General features: G+C 52.4%; 1 protein-coding gene across 3 annotated transcripts; it reads left to right on the top strand.

The window, feature by feature from the left end:
- The first annotated feature begins 3,007 nt into the window (after positions 1-3,007).
- On the top strand, positions 3,008-20,110 carry ACVRL1 (activin A receptor like type 1). 3 transcript variants are annotated; one of them, XM_066353779.1, is made up of 10 exons: positions 3,008-3,392; positions 8,713-8,816; positions 9,350-9,601; positions 9,787-9,995; positions 10,237-10,336; positions 10,693-10,839; positions 11,110-11,385; positions 12,069-12,266; positions 15,503-15,633; positions 17,819-20,110. In XM_066353779.1, the coding sequence occupies exons 2-10, from the start codon at positions 8,753-8,755 to the stop codon at positions 17,951-17,953; spliced, it is 1,512 nt and encodes a 503-aa protein (XP_066209876.1). In that variant the 5' UTR covers positions 3,008-3,392; positions 8,713-8,752; the 3' UTR covers positions 17,954-20,110. The 3 variants fall into 3 exon arrangements, with proteins under 3 accessions (XP_066209876.1, XP_066209865.1, XP_066209870.1); XM_066353768.1 differs by having other exon boundaries at positions 3,250-3,382; positions 8,749-8,816; XM_066353773.1 differs by having other exon boundaries at positions 3,262-3,392; positions 8,749-8,816.
- The last annotated feature ends 1,200 nt before the right edge of the window (positions 20,111-21,310 follow it).

The raw sequence follows: 21,310 nt of genomic DNA, 5'->3' as shown, positions 1-21,310 counted from the left end.
TGATCCAGGCCTGGAACCCAGGACACTGTGGTACCTTCTGCCCTGAGCTGTGGAAGACCTAAAAAGGTCACTTCTTCCTCCAGGGATCATTTAGCTGCATCGAGCCCATAAATCTAGGATTCTCTTCTCTGTGTTGAATAGATGAAAAATGGAATTCATAGTATCTGCCTCCCTTCTCCCCTAAAGGAGACCCATAGTTCTCTCTCAGCAGGTACTCTGTTCTACTGTTTTCATGTCTCTCACATTTGAAAAATCTCTAGGTTGTCTCATCTGAAGCCTCCACTCTGCAATTTAAGAGAAGTAAAGCCCATCTCATCCTCTGCTAATTTTCCTACCTTGCTTTTTCTTCCTACTCATCCTGGTGCAGGACCAGCTACATAACTTGTGGGGCCCAGTACAAAATGAAAATGCTGAGCCCTTTATTCACACATTAAGAATTTCAAGATGGTAAGAACAGGGCATTAAATCAAATGTGGCACCCTGTTTCTACACAGGTTGAACAACCATGAATTTGGCCCTGCCTGGTGGCGAGAGTGATACTTAAACTCAGTATTCATAGTTGGTCCTGAAACATCAAGTTGTCCATTCCTCTGCCTTCATGCTGGACTCCAGGTCACCTGCCTTCCATAGGTGAGATTCTCCTTCAGGTTTCACCCCCACACCCTTCTCGGGAGCTCCAGGCCTCTGTTTCACACACTGCTGGGAAATCCTTCTGAATATCTAAATTTAAATCTCAATCCTTTGGGCCTGTTTCCTCTTGTTCTGTCCTCGCTGATTATGGGGAACAGCTGGTCCATCTGTGTAATTAATTCTCGTAGACTTGGACACAGTCTGCAATTCCTTTTCCCTTTCCTCACTGGGCTCAGTCTCCATTGCTTTCTGATTCTGTCCCTCTTCTGATGTCTGTCCCAGGCTCTCTTTTGCTGTGGAAGCCATGGATTTCACAACAAGCTCCAGAGAGCTCAATGCCTGGGGGGTGGGAAGGAATGTAGGGGAGACTCCAGCATTGATGAACAGCCCATCCCCCATCAGGCCCTGTCTTCGTCCTCCAAAAGTACTCTACTTTTATCTATTTCTAATTCTCCTCTACCAAACTGGCCCCGCCAGAGGAGGAAGAGCAGGGGAGGGCAAAGAGCCCGAGCTTGGAGTTGGAGCCAGATAAAGTTCCCCACCCCCACTAATACATTGGTGACTCTCAACTCTTGTCCATCTCTATGTTTCTGTTCTCAGTAGTGTCTCAGACTGAATATTCCCGTGGGAAATTCCACACTTCCTTGTGCCAGGACAGAGATCCATGGGCTGGGGCTGGGAGAGATTTATCAGAAGCCATTGCAGGACAGGGGAGAGAACGGGTATGAAAGGTTGACACGCGCCACAATCCAAGTTCTCCAGCTAATAGAGTGCCGAGTGGCACTCTAATCTGAAAAAGCAGACACTGTAATTCCATAGTACTTCCTATTGGCTACGGGACACAGCTCTGTCCTGACATTGAAATTTGGATGTGCCTTGCTTCTGGAATTCAAGTTGTGAAGCAGCTATGGGATGGGGAGTGAGGAGGGTTTCAGCAAAGGAAGTGAGGTCAGTCAACATTAATGCCTGTCTCAGCTTTTAGGCATTGCCTCCCCCAGCCTCTATTCCTGTCAAAGAGCAGGAGTCCCTTAGACCATCTTACAGAATCTCCATATTAGAGCAAGACACCTCAGAGATCTGCTCTTGCTTCTAATACCCATGTTGTTCTTGGCCGAGGCCAGCCAATTTTCAGATTTTTTCTTTATTAATTTTTAAAAAATGTTTACTGCAATGATTGTAGAGAGGGGTGGGGGAGAGAGGGAGAGAGACAGGAACATCAATCTGCTCCTATGTGTGCCCTGACCAGAGATTGAACTGGCAACCTCTGTGCTTCAGGAGGATGCTCTAATGACCAATAGAGCCAGGGCCTTTTTCTTTATTAATTTTATTAAACACTTGAGTTGAAGGCCTACCGTGTGTCAGGCTTAACCAACTGTATGAGGCTGGCACTGCTTATTATGTTCATTTGTGTGTGGGGGGTGGGGGGAGGGACTGAGGCATGGAGAGATGTCAGTTGTCTAAACTTCTGTAACTAGTCTGGATTCCCAGACTTCATAGTTTTGGTGGCTAACCAGAAGGCTAGGAATAAAATGTTAGTCCTGCTTTCAGGGTGTTTAAAGTGAGTGGTTGGAGCAAAGCAAGTTAAGGATATCTGCGCTCTGAGCCCCTGTGAAGGCATCAGGAGGAAGAATTTGTTTCTCCCTGAGGAAGAAACCATTCTGCTTCTGAAAGCCTTGTCCACCGTGTCCCAGCAGTGTCCAGAGGGAGGCTTTGGCCTCCGTCTCTAAAACTCCGTTTGGTGGAGTGAGGGGCCTGCTTCAAAGCGGGCACTACAAAACGTTTCCAGCTTCTCCCTCCATCCAGGCAACCGTAAACGTTCATTGTTACTGGCTTCACTGAGCCGCTGGCTAGACAGACGGACTCTCCTCACCACCCGCCCGAGCCACCCCATCTGGGCCTACCCTGGGCTGAGCAGAGAGAGGCTGCGGAAGACGGGAGGGGACAAGAAGGGGTGAAGGGACTGGAGGGAGGAGACTGAAGGATTTGGATCATGTGGGGAGTCCCCGAGGGCGGGAAGAGAGGGAAGGCAAAAAGTTCGGGATCTTGCCAGCCCCAAGTTTTGCCCTTGCTGCTGTGAGCCTCCTAGGTTGAGGACCCAGGTTGAAGGCAGAGAAGGACAGGTAACTTCTGTCCCCTAACTGCTCCTTGCACGTCCCTCCTGCGGTATCCTTCCCATCCCAGGATGTCAAGTGACCCCTCAGCGGTTCCAAGCGTCAAGGGGCGCCCCACCCTACCCCACCCCACCCCCATCCCGCGTCAGATGGCGCCTCCCATTCAGCTCCAGCCCCTATGGCTCTGGGCCGGATCCCAGGGGACCCCCGCCGCGGGAGTCCAAGGCCCGCCCCTCGGGGAGGCGGATGTGGGAGGCTAGGGCGGGGGCACGGGCCGAGATCCCGGAGCTGGGGGCAGCTGAGGGAGTGGTTGCCCCCAGGGTCTGGGAGCCGCGTAGGGGAGGGTCCTGGTCGTGCAGCCCCAGCGAGGGGCGAACGGGCGCCGCTTGTCAGCGAGCTGGGCAATAGGAAATGGTTTATTAGGAGGGAGTGGTGGAGCCCGGGCCAAGCAGGAAGACGCTGGAATAAGAAACATTTTTGCTCCAGCCCCTTTCCCAGTCCCCCGGAGGCCGGAGGCCGCTGCACCAGCCGCCCGGAGCGAGCCCCTCCCCGGCCCCAGCCCTGTCCCGGTCCATCCAGCGTTCGTGCACCACGGCCGCAGCCACACGCCTGTGCCTGCCGCCCGCCGGGCAGGACCAGAGGTGAGGAGAGGTATGCGGGCAGGGGTGGGTGGTGCGGGTGGGAGGCGGCCTGATCCCACCCCGCGAGTGGGCTCTTCCTTAGGGCAGAACCCGGAGAGCCTCTCAGAGTTCACCGCAGTCAGTCCCAGCTCTTCCAAGAAAATTAGTTATCCTTCGCGCGCCGCGCATCTGCCCATTACCCGACCTGAGACTGCGAGGGGGCTGGACTGTACCCCACGGGGAATCAAAACACTGCCCCTAGGGCCAGGCACTTAACTTCTCTGTTCTGTTCTAATCCATGTAAAATAAGCAGAAGGATTCCTGACTTGCCTCACTCATAGAGAAGAGGGCACGTATCTTTCTAGGCCTTTGGTTTGACCTGGGAGTGGAGGTCCTCCTCAAACGTTTTGAGCCTCCCCTTGAAATTCAGCTGTCCCAGATCAGCCCTTACTTAAGAAAATTTAAGTTCTTGCTTAAGGAATATGACACTAAGTCCACCCCACAAACCTTCTCTAACCCTGAGTAGTTAGGTCATCCCGGTGTCATAGCCTTCCTTCAGGACCCAGGTGAGAGGGATCCCAGTCTCCCTGCAGGAGGGAGCCCCAGGTTTCCAGTCCACCCCGGAGGCCAGGGCTGTTGAGCCCATACCCTCTCTTCAAAGTTGGACATAGTGGACAATTGCTCTCACCCCCCATGTACGATCAGCTCTGGCTGAGTCAAGTCTGTCCTTTCTAATCCTTCACCACCCCATTTACCTTAGTACCTATCCTTCAATCTCATCTGGTGGTTAAAGGTAGCTACCATTGCCCTGGGCAGTTGGCTCAGTGGATAGAGCGTCATCCAGGGGTATGGACATCCCTGGGTTCAATTCCAGATCAAGGCATACAAGAAAAGAAGTGACCATCTGCTTCTCTCTCCCTTCCTCTCCCCCTCCTTTCCTTCCCTCCTGCAGCCAGTGGCTTGATTGGTTCTAGCATTGGCCCTGGCTCACTCTGAGGATAGCTCAGTTGGTCTCAGCGTGTCAGACTCAGGTGCTAAAAATAGCTCCCTTGATTTGAGGATCAGCCCAAGATGGGGGTTGCCCAGTGGATCCTGGTTGGAGTGCATGCCAGAGTCTATCTCACCATCTACCCTCCTCTCAATTAAAAAGAAAAAAAAAAGGTAGCTACCATTTATTGAGTTCTTACTATGTAGACACATATTTTTCTCATGTAATCCTTGCCACAACTTAGGAGAAGAAGGGTTGCTATACCCATCCTATAGAAAAAGAAGTAGATTTAGACTTGAATCACTTGTCCAATGCTCCATAGATGGTGTAAATCAGGGGTCCCCAAACTTTTTACACAGGGGGCCAGTTCACTGTCCCTCAGACCGTTGGAGGGCCGGACTATAAAAAAAACTATGAACAAATTCCTATGCACACTGCACATATCTTATTTTAAAGTAAAAAAACAAAATGGGAACAAATACAATATTTAAAATAAAGAACAAGTAAATTTAAATCAACAAACTGACCAATATTTCAATGGGAACTATGCTCCTCTCACTGACCACCAATGAAAGAGGTACCCTTCCAGAAGTGTGGCGGGGGCCGGATAAATGGCCTCAGGGGGCCGCATGTGGCCCATGGGCCATAGTTTGGGGACCCCTGGTGTAAATGGAGGGTTGGGTTTTTTGCTAACATATTGTTAAGTGCCTACTATGTACCATTTAGTACTCTGCTAAATAATGTTACTACATTATACCTATGAAATGAGCACTTAGTATTTTCATTTTACAGAGGGAAGCCTAAACCCCAGATTTATTCCAAATCTCATAGTTCCAAATCTCATAGTTCTAAGTGGCAGAGGCAGGATTTGAACCCAATCTCTGTGAGCCAGAGCCCATATCCTGACTTCTGTGCTATACTCCAGTGCTTCTGCATTCTGTCTGAGACCCTAAAATGCAGGTGTGGTGCCACATCACACTGCTGGTAAGGGCTAATTAAGTGATGCAGATAAAGTGCTTTGTGTCTGGTAAGGGGCAGTCTGGTAGGAGCAGCTCAGTCTGGCCCTCTGCTATTTGGATCAGACCTGCAGATGGGCAGAATGAGGAGCTTCCAGCGCTGTGACCGCCACTTCTGTGCTGAGCTACTGCTGCTGATGGGAACAGGTTTTATCAATCTTTCAGGTGTGATGGGAAGGAAAGATTGACAACCATCTTCCAAGCACACCCCTACTCTCCCACCTGTGACTCACCCTATGGCTAACAGATAATTTCTGTCTCCCCTTCTAAACAAACCCGCCTCATCCACCTGTTGATGACAATAACAGCAGGCAATCTGTTAATGTCGGCGGGACCCACTCACTCTTTTTCCTCCTTTGTGGGGCTCACCCTACACCAAACAATTAGAGGAATAAAGTGACCAAGGAAGGATTTATGATCAGTAATTTAAGTTGATTAAGACATATATTATGATTATGGGCAAAAATCTTAACATCTGTGAGCCTCAGTTTCCCCTTTGGATTGTCATGAGAATTAAATGAGATCAACTTACCAGTTCAGTACTTAGCACATAAGTCATACTCGGGAAAAGTTAACTTTTATTACTAAGAATTTCACAGTGTAAGTTACTGTTTGATATTAATTTAGCATTTGTGATTTCTGGCCAACAACAGTGATTGCTTCTGTCAGCAAGAGATCTTTCATGAACTTTTGCTTAGAAATGAAAGGATATGGTTAGTCCCCAGGAGGTCATTTATGTTAGAGTCAGGTTGCAGGGCAAATCACACATGGTCAGCTCTGAGTCTGGACTGGTCAGGACTCAGCACTCTCCTGTGCTTAGCCTTACACTGGGCACAGTTAGAAATTGGACAGTCACAATTTTACGCCACCATATTGCCAGGATTAGACCAGTGGTGGGTACTGCAAATGCTGCAGGGGCTCTCCCTGTACTTTCCTGAGCCTGGGTGCTTGAGGTGGATGTCAAGAGCAAAGCCCTTGCCCCACCCTCCCTCCTCAGTGTTTCCAAGACTCTGACTTTTGTGTTTAGCCTTGTGTGTCCCTTCTCCTCCAATAAAGGGGGAGGTCCCTGGGTGGGAGTGAGAATCCCATCCTTATACCCCACTCTCACTCACCCAGCAGGCCCTGTGGAATGAAAGTGTGGAGACCAGTCTCACTGCGTGTAGGACATCATGGTCCCCATTGATCAGAAATACTAGGGAACTTTTTTAAAAATACATGTTTTGCCCTGTCCAGGTAGCTCAGTTAGTTGGAGTGTCATCTGGTGCACCAGGGTTTCGGGTTCGATTCCCAGTTGGTGGAGTGGAAGATCGATGTTTCTCTCTCTCTCTCTCTCTCTCTCTCTCTGAAATCAATGAAAAGGAGAATTAAAAAAAAAAATCACCTGCATAATTCTTGCTGGTCCCAGATTCTGACTAAATCAGAATCTGGAGTGGGGGTGAGACCAAAGAATGTGCATTTCTAGCCAAGCCCTTCAGGTGACTGATGCATAATAAAGTAGTGAGAGGGTGCCCGGGGCGTAGTCAGAGAAGTAGGGCATGGGGAGAGGTAGGAAATGCCAGATTCATCCTCATTGTTTTCCACCTTTTCCTTCCTGCCCCATACCCTTTCCTTAGCTGCTGTCTGGGCAAGCAAAGGCTCTGCCAAGGACGGCTTCCTGCCTGTACCCCAGTGGGCAAATTCAGCTTGTCTGAGGCGCCCTCTCCAGCCTCCAGTCCCACTGCAGAGTGCTTGTTGGCGTCCTCACTGCCTGCCGGGAGGAGCGAGAGGCAGGAGGTCATGCAGAAGCTGGGGATGCAGCTGCAGAAGCCCAGGTCTCCATTTCCTCTGCCAGCTCTGGGCCTCTGGGGCAGAGGAAACCCAAGCAGGAAGGCCAGAACTGCCACCAGCCAGAGAGTCATACAAAGCTCCCTCTGCTCCCAGCCGTCCTGCCTCCAGAGCCTCAGCATCATGGAACAATTCTTGGTCAATGGGCCTTCTGCAGCCTGTGTGGCCATAGGCTCAGCCCTACCAGCTTCACCATGTGATGCCAGAAGATACTTCCCCTCCCTCATGTTATTGTCTCTGTCTGGGGATCTAGTCCTCAGACAAATGCCTGCATATTTGCCACATTTCAGAAAGTCCTTCTTACTATCTGATCTTAGTCCTTCTTGCTGCACACTCAGCCCTCATCTTCTTGTTCTAAACCTTTGAGAAATGAAGAAGGGAGTAGCTTCTGAAGCACTAGTTGGTTTAGGACCAGGTTTGGGGACTGTTATAGATCAGAATTACTCCCCTTAACACTCTCCACCCAACTTCTGGAAACGGTCAACCATAGCCATCCATGAAAGGTTCACATACTCAGTGTCCAAGTGTGTTTCACTTCCCTTCCCACGTCATTGGCCCTGCCCCCACTTGTTCCCAGCACATCAAGAAAAGAGAAGGGAGCCAGAGAACGGCATGGAGAGGGCTTCTTAAACTCGGGTGAGGTCGTAGAGGGGTTCCTTTCCCTAGTGTGAGCCAGCGCTGTGAAAGCTTCCTGTGGCTGCTGCGGCCCTGATGGCTCAGACATGGGCTGCCACCCTGGACTGGGGGACGGAGTAGAAAAAGCACTGGACTGGGAGTCCAGACACTGGGTTGTACTCCTGGTACTGCCCCTGAATCCTTCTGGACTTAGACAAGTCTCCTCCTCTGTCTTCTCTAAAATAAGGAGCTGAGCTTTGTGAGTCATAAGATGTCCCCCTAGGATTCTGTCATGGGGGTATTCCAGGCCTGAGTGGCGCCTCCAGACCCTGTGGTGCCTGCTCTAGCCTGCCCTGAACTCTGCTGTGCGTGACTCCTGCCTGTTCTATCCAGACCTCAATCTAAACAATCTTGATTCCTGTTCCCAGCTTGGCGGGACCCTGAATGGCAGGAAGTGAAGACAGGAGCCTGTTTATGTTTGAGGCAGCCAGAGCTGGGGGGTGGGGGTGGGGGGGGGTCACTGGGAAAGAGGTGGGCAGGGGGGAGGCTGGAAGGGGGTAGGCAAGAGCCAGAGGACAGAATGGGGTGTTGCTAAAGAGATGGTCCTTCCACCCCAGCCCCACACCCTCTGTGCCCTCTACTTGGAGCTCAGCGGCAGGGTTGCCGGGCTGGGAGTCCCCCAAGCTCTCAGTCAGTTAAACATGTCTCCCCACCCTTTACCCCTAACAGGATGGTTTCCATGGGGAAGTGAACCAGGACTTCCCCTGCAGGCTCCACCCCAAAGCCAGATGCACGGAGTAGGGAGGAGGCCTCCCTGCCCCTCCCAAAAACACACTCCCAGTGATTTCCTCTGGGTGGAGGGAACCCATGGTCAGTGACTGAAAACACAGAGGGATCACATTTCACAGATCTTGCTGCACCCCCTGTCCTGCTCCTCTCTCCAGGACCATGACCTTGGACGCCCCCAGGAGAGGCCTTCTGATGCTACTGATGGTCTTGGGCCTGAGCCAAGGTGAGTACTATAGGGAACAGGGGCCTGAATGGAGAATGGGATATCTTGGCTTAGCTCATGCTGGAGCTGAGTTGGGCAAAAGGGACTTTGGAGCTTGGTTGGAGGCAGGAGACTGGCTCAATTAGACTAGCTACCCCAACCCTCCTTTGCTGTTCTCTTGATCAAACCTTCACACCGGTGTTCTGCCAGACTCCAGGGTGGGAACTTCTATGGGGTGTGTGTGTGTGCAGAAAGTGGAGATGTGGCAGGGAGAGCCTAGAAGAGCCCTCAGGGTTGGGGCTGGGGGGCCAGGGCTGGGCTTGAACTGGGAAGGGAGGTCCTAGGATCAGTGAAGAGACAAAGGCCTGGTTCTCATAGTCTAGTTTCCCCTTGGTGGGGCAGACGGCTCTGGAGGGAGCCATAGCCCTTAAGGCCCTAAGGGACCAGGGCCTTAAGGGTTTGTCTGAAAGATCAGAAGGGAAAGGGCAGTGGGTGTTGGGCTCAGTCCAGGGAGTTCAGCCCAAAGTGACTTGAGTTTCTGCTGTGCCTCCCAGGTGACCCTGTAAAGCCTTCTCAGGGCCCACTGGTGACCTGCACGTGTGAGAACCCACATTGCAGGGGGCCCACCTGCCAGGGGGCCTGGTGCACGGTAGTGCTGGTGCGGGAGGCGGGTAGGCACCCCCAGGAGCATCGGGGCTGTGGGAACCTGCACCAGGAGCTCTGCCTGGGACGCCCCACTGAGTTCGTCAACCACTACTGCTGCTACAGCTCCCTCTGCAACCACAACGTGTCCCTGGTGCTGGAGGGTATGTCCAGCTGCCTCCGCAGCCCCTCCCCATCTTCCCAGACCCTGCCCTCTCACCCTGCTTTCCTCTCATGCTCTACCCAGGGGCTGAGGGAGGCAGGGCGCTGGGATCTAATGGCAGAGTGGCAAAGTGTTTGGGGGAATCTGGCCTGATGGAAGCTGGTCTCAATGTCTCCCCTCTGGCAGCTACCCCAACCCCAGAGCAGCCACAAGTAGATGGCCAGCTGCCTCTGATCCTGGGCCCTGTGCTGGCCTTCCTGGTCCTGGTGGTCCTGGGTGCTCTGGGCCTGTGGCATGTCCGGCGAAGGCAGGAGAAACATCTTGGCCTACACAGCGAGCTTGGCGAATCCAGACTCATCCTGAAGGCATCCGAGCAGAGGGACAGCATGTTGGGAGTATGAACATGGGGAACTTAGGACACAGGGGTGGGGGAGGTATAGACAGAAGCCACAGAATCAGGGGATGCAGAGTGGCAGGTAGGCGAGAAAGGCACAATTACAAACACTCAGATTCCAGTGGGGGGGGGGGGGGTTGGGTAAGTGAGGAGCACTCAGAGACACAGTAGCAGGGGCCGAGTTGAGGAGGGAAAAGGACTGGGTGAGGGACAGCCTCTCAGTGGCCTCTTGGTACCTCCAGGACCTCCTGGACAGTGATTGCACAACGGGCAGTGGCTCGGGGCTCCCTTTTCTGGTGCAGAGGACAGTGGCACGGCAGGTCGCCCTGGTAGAGTGTGTGGGTGAGCAGTGGGTGAGCCTGGGGGGTGGGACCAAGGGCTCCAATGAGCTAGGAGGGGTGAGAGAGCCCATGGCCTCTAGAGTCACCGGCGGGGCCACGCCTGGCTCAGAATAGAAGTTCTGCTGGGCAAGGAGTAGGTTGGAGATGAGTCAGAGCTAGATCTTTCTGCAGGAGCCAGTGTAGAACAAGAAGCTGTTGGGTGTGTCCTTCCAGCTGGGTTTGGGTCTAGATTAAGTTAAACGTGTGTCAGAGGTCCTGCAGATGGGTCAGTGCAGCATATAATGATGGGCTCTTCTGGGGACAGCTGTACCCAGGGGCTTGTGTAACCTTCTTCCTCCCTTCTGGCCATTGGATCAGGAAAGGGCCGTTATGGCGAGGTGTGGCGAGGACTATGGCATGGTGAGAGTGTGGCAGTCAAGATCTTCTCCTCGAGGGATGAACAGTCCTGGTTCCGGGAGACTGAGATATACAACACAATATTGCTCAGACACGACAACATCTTAGGCAAGCTGGGGGTAGGGTGGGGGTGGGATGGGGTTTCATCCCCTTGCACTCAGTGCTGGAATCTCCAGTCTCCGGACACTGACCAAACCTTGAAGGATCCCCAGCCCAGCCTCAGCCCAACCTCTGACTCTGGCTTCCTCTCTGACCTAAAACAGAGCAGTCCGCACGCCCGCCCCAGGTGTGTCCTGACCCAGTCCACCCCGTGCCGTCAGGCTCAGCCCTGACCTTGACTAGTCCAGCCTCCCTCATCCCAAGACCCTCTGCCCACAGGCTTTATTGCCTCCGACATGACTTCCCGCAACTCGAGTACACAGCTGTGGCTTATCACTCACTACCACGAGCATGGCTCGCTCTACGACTTTCTGCAGAGGCACACGTTGGGGCCCCAGCTGGCCCTCGGGCTGGCTGTGTCCGCAGCCTGCGGCCTGGCGCATCTGCACGTGGAGATTTTTGGCACTCAGGGCAAACCTGCCATCGCCCACCGGGACCTCAAGAGCCGCAACGTGCTGGTCAAGAGCAACCTGCAGTGTTGCATCGCGGACCTGGGTGAGCCTGGTGGGGTTGGGGCGGGCCCTTCCGAGGGGCGGGGTTCGGAACTTGAGCGGGCCCTTCCGAGGGGCGGGGTTCGGAACTTGAGCGGGCCCTTCCGAGGGGCGGGGTTCGGAACTTGAGCGGGCCCTTCCGAGGGGCGGGGTTCGGAACTTGAGCGTGCTCTCCCTCTTCGTTTGGTTCCACCTCTGCCTGGGCATGTGTCAATTCTGACGATTCTGAATGGCACTTCCAAACTTAAAAGCGATGTTTGCTATCTCATTTCACTTCCACAAGAATCCAACAAGTTGCCTAACACTTTTTAAGCTTAAACTCCTTCCACCACACCACCCCAGGTCCAGGAGTTGGGAGAAAGAAGCAGGGAGCCAGGAACCTAGGTTCTCATCTTGGCTTCACTGACTTCATTGCTCCTCACCAGACCTTGATGTTCTGCTCTGTGAAATGGGCACGATAATGCCTTGCCCATTGACATCTTACTGCATTCTTGGGCATCTAGAGAGCACTACTCAAGTGAAGCAAACCGGGGCCCATTCTCCCAGCCCACCTCAGGGCAGGTCTCCATTTACCTGCCCTCTCTATCCCATTGCCAAAACCACCTTGCCCCCTAGACCCCGGCCTCTGGGACCATCCTGTCTGTGGGCTCGGGTAAGCGGCAGAAGTGACAGCCCCCGTACCCACAGGCCTGGCTGTGATGCACTCTCAGGGTAGTGATTATCTGGACATCGGCAACAACCCACGAGTGGGTACCAAACGGTACATGGCACCCGAGGTGCTGGACGAGCAGATCCGCACTGACTGCTTCGAGTCCTACAAGTGGACGGACATCTGGGCCTTTGGCCTGGTGCTGTGGGAGATCACCCGCCGGACCATCGTCAACGGTGAGGGCCCACCCTGCCCACGGTGAGGAAGGGGGGATGGGGCAAGTAGACAGACAGACAGGCAATGTGGGACATCCTATCATGGCTGGTGCCTGTGGCCTGTGGGGCTTGGGCCCAGACTGCCTGTATCCTGTTCATTGCTACTCACCAGCTGGTTCAGCTGAGCAACCCTGTAAGGTTCATTTAAGTCTGCAAGTCTGTGATTTCTGGCTGTGAAATCTTGGGCAACAGAAATATTAATAGCAACTAACATTTATTGAGCTTAAATATGTGCCAGATGCCATGTGATATACATATATTGTCCTATTTCATCATCTCGTGGCGGCAGAAAGCTGGTATCAGTGAAGAGCATGGGCTGAGAATCAGACTGCTGAGGTTCAGTTCCTGAGTTTGCCACTGACCTCAGACAGGCAGGTTACTTCACCTCTCTGTGCTTCTGTTTCCTCATTTGTAAAATGAGAATAAAAATAGTTCCTAGTTGTTGAGATAATCCAAATAAAGTGTTTAGGACAGTATCTGGAGCTGTTCTGGAGCTCAGTAAATATTAGGGGCAATTACTGTTGTCATGATGAATCCCCAACACAGTATCATGCCCATTCTACAGAGGAAGGGGCTGAAGCACAGAATCACAGCTGGCTAGCTGCAGCTCCAGGGTCTGAAACCAGTCAGTCTGACTCTTGGGCCAGGTGCTATTATCACTGAGCTACTTAAAGCACTCTGGTCTTTGGTTTCCTTGACCACAAAAGGCAGGATATGATAGTGCCTCCACTGCCTGCTATTGCTTCCTCATTGTTACCATAGGTGCCACAGGGGACTCAGATTTGGAGTGGGTAGGAGCAGGTGGAGGAACCTTATTCCTGCTGGCCCCATACAGTGGGCAGCCCTATGGCCAGTGCCTTTCCAGCCCTGGGGTGGACGGATGATGGGTGGTGTCTGGCTGGGTGAGGGCTCCTCTCTGTGGAGGCTGACCATCAGGTGGGGCTGCGAGGAGTCCTGACAGCTTGGAGACAACCTTCAGGATATGACTGGAGCTCTGTCCCTTGGGGAAGGAGACATTCTCATTTTCTGAGCACCTATGAGGACCCAGCTCTGTGTCGGGCTTCAGTTGCTGTCAGTGGTCATCAATGGGTAGAGGCTGAAGTGTAGCCAGTCCCTCTGGGAGACTCACTAGGCTTAGGTTCCTGCCCCTTTAGACATGAATCTGAGTCAGCTCTAGAGGCTGGGGTCAGGGAAGGGGGCACCTTGAAGGAGCCCAGGCCCTTTGGCCAGGCTGTAGTCAGGGAAGTAAGGCTAGACCAGCCCGGGCTAAGAGGGAGGCCGACTGCAGGCTCCTGGGGCGGAGGGAAGCTCTGTCAGCCCCACACAGATTCATGGTGCATTATAAACACTGTAATCTGGTGTCAGCCCGGAACTGATTAAAGGCCCATTAGACATGCTTAGGCCTCTGTGCAGCACTGATTAGGGCACGAGCGGCACAGGGGCTGGCCTGGAAGTCCGCCATGGGGAGAACAGCTGGCGCAGGCTCTCCCAGGGTTGTGGCTGTGTGGCCCTGGTCCCCAGCCTCAGCCTTTTCCCAAGTCTGACCTTTCTTGCCCCAGCTGTCTGTAGTTCCACAGGTGTCATTTTTTTTTTTTTTTTTTTTTTTTACACAGAGACAGAAAGAGAGAGAAAGGGATAGATAGGGACAGACAGAAACAAAGAGAGATGAGAAGCATCAATCATCAGTTTTTCATTGCGACACCTTAGTTGCTCATTGATTACTTTCTCATATGTGCCTTGACTGCGGGCCTTCAGCAGACCGAGTAACCCCTTGCTCAAGCCAGTGACCTTGGGTCCAAGCTGGTGAGCTTTGCTCAAACCAGATGAGCCCACCCTCAAGCTGGCGACCTTGGGGTCTCGAACCTGGGGCCTCCGCATCTCAGTCCGACGCTCTATCCACTGTGCCACCGCCTGGTCAGGCCCACAGGGTGTCATTTTCAGAAAGCTCCTGCTAAGGAAGGACTGCACACTTGGTATAATGGGAGGGGTGCTGCAGGCTGGAGGGGTCAGGGGAGGCCTGTGCCATCCCTAAGAGGGGGTGGGTGTTATTTGGACATGAGCAAAAGTCCCTTTCTTTTTCTTTTTTTTTAGCAAGCGAGAGAGAGAGAGAGAGAGACAGAGAGACAGAGAGGGACAGATGGGAAGGGAGAGAGATGAGAAGCATCAATTCTTCATTGTGGCACCTTAGTTGTTCATTGATTGCTTTCTCATCTGTGCCTTGAATGAGGGACTACAGCTGAGCCAGTGACCCCTTGCTCAAAACAGCGACCTTGGGCTCAAGCCAGTGACCATTGGGTCATGTCTATGATCCCCCACTCAAGCCAGCGACTCTATGCTCAAGCTGGTGAGCCCGTGCTCAAGCCGACAACCTCAGGGTTTCGAACCTGGGTCCTCAGCATCCCAGGCCGATGCAATATCCACTGCACCGCAGCCTGGTCAGGCAAAACCCCTTTCTTTTAAGAGAAGTATTTTCCTCTGTCTCCTGGTTCCACATCCTCACCCAGCAGCCAACCAGCTATCCTCCCTTAAGTGTAGCTTGGAGCTCAAGAGCATGTCCTTGGTTAGATTTTCTGGGCTTAAATCCTAGCTGTCACTTATTACCTGTGCTTTTAGATATGCTTCTTAACCTCTCTGGCCTGAATTTCATTGCTTATAGAGCAGAGCTCATAATATTGCTTACTTCATACCATTATTGTGAGGATTGAATGCAATGCAGATAGGACAGTGCCTGGCGCATAAGTGCTGGCATTATTGGACATCCGTGATAGTTAGGACCTGGGAGCAATACCTGGGCCCTGGGTGGGAAGCAGCTATGGAAAGACTAGAACAAGATCTGGCCTAAAAATCCAACAAGATGAGTTTAAGTCTTGGCCTCAACTTCTCTGAGCATTAGATTATTCATCTATAAAATGCGGGTATTAATAGTACTCACCTCATAATGTTATTATAAAGACAGGATAATGTATATAAAGCATTATAGAACAATGCCTGGCACATGGTTAAGTGCAAAATAAATGGTAGTAGTAACTATTATTTATAAATATATTTATAATATTATAGTGTCCCTCTCAAGGGTAGGCTAGTCAGGCAACTGGTTTCTTGGCCCCTGGGACAGAGGGTGGGCAAGGCTGTCCTCTAGGTAGTATTGGGCCTTTTGGGGGTCCTGAGTGACTATTCTGTCCACCCTCCATTCCCAGGCATTGTGGAAGACTACAGACCACCCTTCTATGACATGGTGCCCAATGATCCCAGCTTTGAAGACATGAAGAAGGTGGTGTGTGTTGACCAGCAGACCCCCACCATCCCCAACAGGCTGGCTGCAGACCCGGTAAGGCCTCTGCAGGGACTGGGGTGGCATGGGGAGGTGACTTACAGCTAGGGTTTCTGGGCCTAGGACCTTGTATCTGAGGCTGCTCCTTTACCTGGATAGATTCTGGGGGTCAGACTCCAGGGCACACCCCTGGCTATACGCTCCCTACACCTGGGCTGTGGGCTCCCAGGGACCCTCTAGTTATTCTGGGGTTTTCAGAACCCTTCATCTGGCCAGAAAAATCAGAGGTTCTTGGCTGCATTTTTTGCTATGAAGTTTTTGTTGTTTGTTTGTTTTTATCTTTTCTCAAAACACTCCACCTTTTTTTTTTTTTTTTTTTACAGAGATAGAATCAGAGAGAGGGATAGATAGGGACAGACAGACAGGAACAGAGAGAGATGAGAAGCATCAATTATTAGTTTTTCATTGCGACATCTTAGTTGTTCACTGATTGCTTTCTCATATGTGCCTTGACCATGGGGCTATAGCAGACCGAGTGACCCCTTGCTTGAGCCAGCGACCTTGGGTCCAAGCTGGTGAGCTTTGCTCAAACCAGATGAGCCCGCGCTCAAGCTGGCGACCTCAGGGTCTCGAAACTGGATCCTCCACATCCCAGTCCAATGCTCTATCTACTGCGCCACCGCCGGGTCAGGCTCCACATTCTTTTAAAAACCCATACTCGCATGTATATTAACACATATAGACATACACATGCTTCTACTTAAATATATACTCATAGATACAGACAGATGTTGTATATGTCAGACTGCTGACCCTATGAAGACTGCGTGTCTCCTTTTCAACCCCTATATCCCTATTACCTATGATACACAATAGGTACTCAATGAATGTTTATTAAAAGAATGAGTAAATATATATATATATGTATGTATATATGTATACACAGGCATGTGTACATTTTTAGATTTTTGTGTGTATGTGTGACAGAGAGAGAGACACACAGACAGGAAGGGAGAGATGAGAAGCATCAATTCTTTTTATTTTTTTAATTATTTTATTTTATTTTATTTATTTATTTTTAGAGAGGAGAGAGAGAGACAGGGGGGGGGGGAGGAGCTGGAAGCATCAACTCCCATATGTGCCTTGACCAGGCAAGCCCAGGGTTTCGAACCAGCGACCTCAGCATTTCCAGGTCGATGCTTTATCCACTGCGCCACCACAGGTCAGGCCAGAGAAGCACCAATTCTTCATTGTGGCTCTTTGTTGAGGCTCCTTAGTTGTTCATTGATTGCTTTCTCATATGTGCCTTGACAGGGGAAGGGGGGGGCTACAGTAGAGTGAGTAACCCCTTGCTCAAGCCAATGACCTTGGGCTCACGCTAGCGACCTTGGGCTTCAAGCCAGAGACCTTTGGGCTCAAGCCAGCGACCCCCACACTCAAGCTGGTGACCAAGAGTTTTCGAACCTGGGTCCTCTGTGTCCCAGTCCGACTCTCTATCCACTGCGCCGCCGTCTGGTCAGGTACATGTACATTCTTAGTATATATGCTGCCTAAGCGAGCACACATGTACATTCTTATACACTGTACATATCCACAAAACGCTACACATGCATTCATATGCACACACACACATACAACCCCTCTCAAGAGCCAGCTTGAGGTGGGGCTGGCTCACTCTGGGGCCACTGAGCTTCCTGGGATGGGTTCCTCCCTGGACACGTGCATTTTGAGGGCAGTGCTGCAACCCATTCTTCCAGTGTTCCCTGGGCCCAGCCAGGGTTGGTGAAGGGCTGGAAGACACTCTCCTGAGGTCTGGTTGCTGATGGGGATGTGGGAGCCCCAAGGCTGGCATATGTCCGATTCTTGGATCTTAGTGAAGGTAGGGGATGCATACGGCGTTTCTCAGACACTGCTCACTAAGAGGGACCTGCGTGCTCCTGAAGGTCTGAACTCTACATCTCCTTTTCTGTCCTGCCTGCCTTTCTCCACACCCTTCTCACTTTGCTGTCTTCCTCTTCACTTTTTATTTTACTGTTTTCATCCTTGCCTGGATCCCTTTATTCCCCCCTTACCACTTCTGTCCTTCCTCTTCCCTCCTTCTCAACACTCTCATCTCCCTCTTTTCATCCTTTTTGTCCTGCTTTTGTCCTGCCACCACTGGGCCATTCTCCTTGCCTCCTCCTTTCCATCTTCCCTGACTCGTCCTCTGCTGCTCTCCTCACCTTTCTCTCCCTCCCCCTAGGTCCTCTCAGGCCTGGCTCAGATGATCCGGGAGTGCTGGTACCCCAACCCCTCGGCCCGCCTCACTGCACTGCGGATCAAGAAGACACTGCAGAAACTCAGCAACAGTCTTGAGAAGCCCAAAGTGATTCTCTAGCCTGGAGCCTGACACCTGACTGCCCTCAGCGTGGGGTGGCGTTCAATGATGGCCTCTCTGGGTGGAGGTAGTCTGTGTGCACCGGAGAGGGAGGGGTGCCCCTCTAGGGGCAGCTGTGCCTGCCTAGCTTGGCCCCCAGCCCATCCAGCCAAAAATACAGCTGGGCTGAAACCCGATCTCCCCACTGTCTGGCCTACTCAGAGCAGCCGGCTCCCAGACGCCTGGCTCTGTCCTCACCACCATGCCCTGGACATACCCCCTACTACCCTGGGACAGGATGCAAAGGAGGCCCCAGAGCCAGGATGGCCATGTCAGGGAATCCCAGTCTCTTGGGCTGAGAGCCTGGGCCTGCACTTTACCCCTCACCCCCGCCCTTGATTAACCCTAACGCCCTTTCAAAGCTGCCGCAGTGGCACAGGGCCCTGTACAACCTTCAGTAGACACCCTGCCCTGCCAGGCCTTAGCCTAAGGCCCAAACCACAGACACCCAGGGCCCGTGAGTGTCTCCATGGGTTTGTATCTCAGCTCCATGATACCTTGGACCTCTGTCACCTAGACAAGACCCCTGCTAGCTGACTGCCAGCTGCCTGAGAAAGTTAGGTCCTGATCCCAGGCCCCTCCTCTACCCCCGTCCTAACCAAGGAGTCCTGCAGGTGTGGCAGGGTGGTAGGCCATGGAAGACGTGGCAGGTCAGGTGAGGAGGCCTAGGGCTTTCCGAATAACTCGGAAGACATTGAGGCCAAGCGTGGCCGGGGAAGGGCTCAGCTGGGAGCCAGAGACCCGGGTTCTGGTCCTGGTTGTTTGCCACATGACAAGAACGAGGCCTTCACTGTTCCGGGACCTGTTTCCTCATCTGCATATTGAAAGGGCTGGTCCTGATGTCCTCTGAGGTTTTTTTCAGTTCTAATTTTCTTTGAAGTGTCAGCGTGTTCAGAACTGAATTCATCAGTGCCTTCTACTCCTTATGCCCCAGCCTCTGGCAATTTTCCCCAAGATGGAGATTTAAAGGCCAGGTTTATCTGAAGCCTGGAGTATCTGAGGTGCTCCTGGTCTAATTCTAAAGGCTGCAGTTCCGGCTTGTAGCCATCCTTGACTTCAGATAGTCTTGGCCTTTTGACCTCTGTGGCTTTGCCTTCTCTACCCAGGATTGAGAGTGGCTGAGTCTGGCTTCCTTCAGGGCCTCCAAGACTCAGAAGAAATTTGGCTCTAGCCAATCAGCCTCTAGCACCCAGGTTCTTGCTCCCCATTGCCCCCTGGCCCAGGCCCACACCCTTGGCCAGGCCCGAGAGAAACACACAGAAAGTTCTGCACTGAGAAGTCAAAGGTGTGTGTCCATGCACTGAGGAAGTTACCCTGAATCCTGGGCAGGTGGATAGACTGGGTGGGGGTGGCAGTGGTTTGGAGGCAGAGCCCTTGTGGGAGTAGGGCTCATCCTAGAGACAAGGACGATCAGCCACAAGCTTGGCAAGACCTGGCCTCCCAGCCCTCAGGCCTTGGGGCAAGGTAGAGAAGAACCCTCACTTCTTCACAGGAGAAAACACAGCCTCCTCCACTCCTGTTGTAAACGCCCCAGCACGACCTCTGCAGGCCAGCTTCTTGTGTGTCACTCCCCCCCACGGCAGCCAGGGCACTTTCCCGTCCTGGCTCCTAGCATTGTGCAAGGTCCCAGAAGAACCAGGAAGTGAAACTGGGTGAAAACAGAAAGCGAGATGAACCTGCTGGGTTCCCTGATCCTCACGGGGTAGCTTGCTTCTTGTCTTCTGGTCACTGGAACCTACCCAGCCCAGGAATCAGTCCTTTCCTGAGTTTCTCTCTCTTTGGATTTGGGGGCTAAAAGGTTTCCTTCTGAGACTTCACAGCCAGAAACTGAAGGCAGCAGCTCCCCAAAGCCTAGAAAATCCCCAAAAGGAGAGGTCTGAGGAAGGAGGTGGAGTGACAGGGGGAGGTTTGAGAAAAGGGGGCCAGTGTTGGGAGAACAGCCCATCGCTAAGGAGTGAAGGGGACACTGGTGAGAGCAGTCTGCATAATCCTTCTGCCTCCATGCAGAAAGGTGTTCCAGGGTCAAAATTACAGTTTCTTACCTGGAGACACTGTTTCTAAGAGCACTTAGCTCGTGCTTAGCACATAGTAGGTCCTCAATAAAACCATTGAACCCATGCTATTTGTGTCTTCCTAGGCTGGTTCCTCTTCAGTGGCCCATCACAGAGGGAACCTGAGAGGACAGGGCAGGAGAAGACCCCAGAGTATCATGACTGGGCTTTGCCCTTAATTGACAGCCCATAATTCCCTCAGGCCTCTCTCTGGCTTAGACCGCCCGCAGCACCACAAATTTCTGTTCAGATCCTGATTTGGGAGCAGGCTGCTCCCGGTGCCTGCCACATTGCCCTCTGCTGGCCAGAGGGCTGCCCAGCAGCCGCCGCCCTCCCTCCCCTGCACAGAGCCCCGCGGATTTTCCCTGGAGGTGGGGGATCTCCTCACCCCACCCTGAGTGAGAGCATGGGTGAGCTACCCAGTGCTTCTGTTTTGCAGGTACTGTCCCCTGAAAACCACACCTCAAAAGGAGCTTTTCTCTTCCACACAGGCGGCTTGGACCTGCTTTCTCCACTGCCCTGTTCTCAATTCCCTCCTCAAATGGGGTCCCCACCTTGCCTAGAGTACACAGAAAGGGTACCCCAATCCCTCCAGTCCTTAAGTCGGCCTCATGCCTGGGTCACGTGTTCCTGGAGACCAAACAACAGACCGAGTGCTGTCCTCCCAGAGAGCCCCAGACAGTTCTGGGGATGAGGACCTTCCTCACACCCTACAAAGGCAGCCTTCCTCCTCCCCTGTGCCTGCCAGACTCTGGTCCTTATATCCCCACCCTGATGCCCATGCTACGGTTGGAGAGGGAGCAGAAAGGCAGTAGGAAAATTGCAGAAAATGAGTTACATAAAGTCTGACTGGGATCTGGGAAGGAATTGGCTCATTGCCCTCCAGGGTTAGAAGAGTCCTCGGGAGGTCATGATATCCAAGCCCCTGTCTCCATGTGGAAATTCAATGATCCTGCCTTCCTTTGAAAGAAGAAAACCCATTGATTTCTTTGCAGCTTTGCCTTGCTTTCCTGGGATTCCCCGATTCCAATTTTCTTACTTCTACAAAGAGGGAGAGGATCATTTGTGTGGACCCTCCATAAGGGATGATAAGTGTCTATAACATGCCCAAGTAGGGGTGAATATGGTCTCTGGAGCATGAGCTTTGATGTTGAAGAATACCCCTCCCCCCTCACAATACCCAGGCCCTCAAGGACAATTGTACCCTCCTAGTCACCATTCTTCCTCAGTCCTGCCTCACATCAGCCTTCAGCGAAGATATTCTGCT

Source organism: Saccopteryx leptura, chromosome 1, assembly GCF_036850995.1.
Source record: "Saccopteryx leptura isolate mSacLep1 chromosome 1, mSacLep1_pri_phased_curated, whole genome shotgun sequence".
In the NCBI taxonomy this organism is placed as follows: domain Eukaryota; kingdom Metazoa; phylum Chordata; class Mammalia; order Chiroptera; family Emballonuridae; genus Saccopteryx; species Saccopteryx leptura.
The sequence above is the reverse complement of the archived record's forward strand: the minus strand, read 5'-3'. Positions and strand labels throughout refer to the sequence as shown.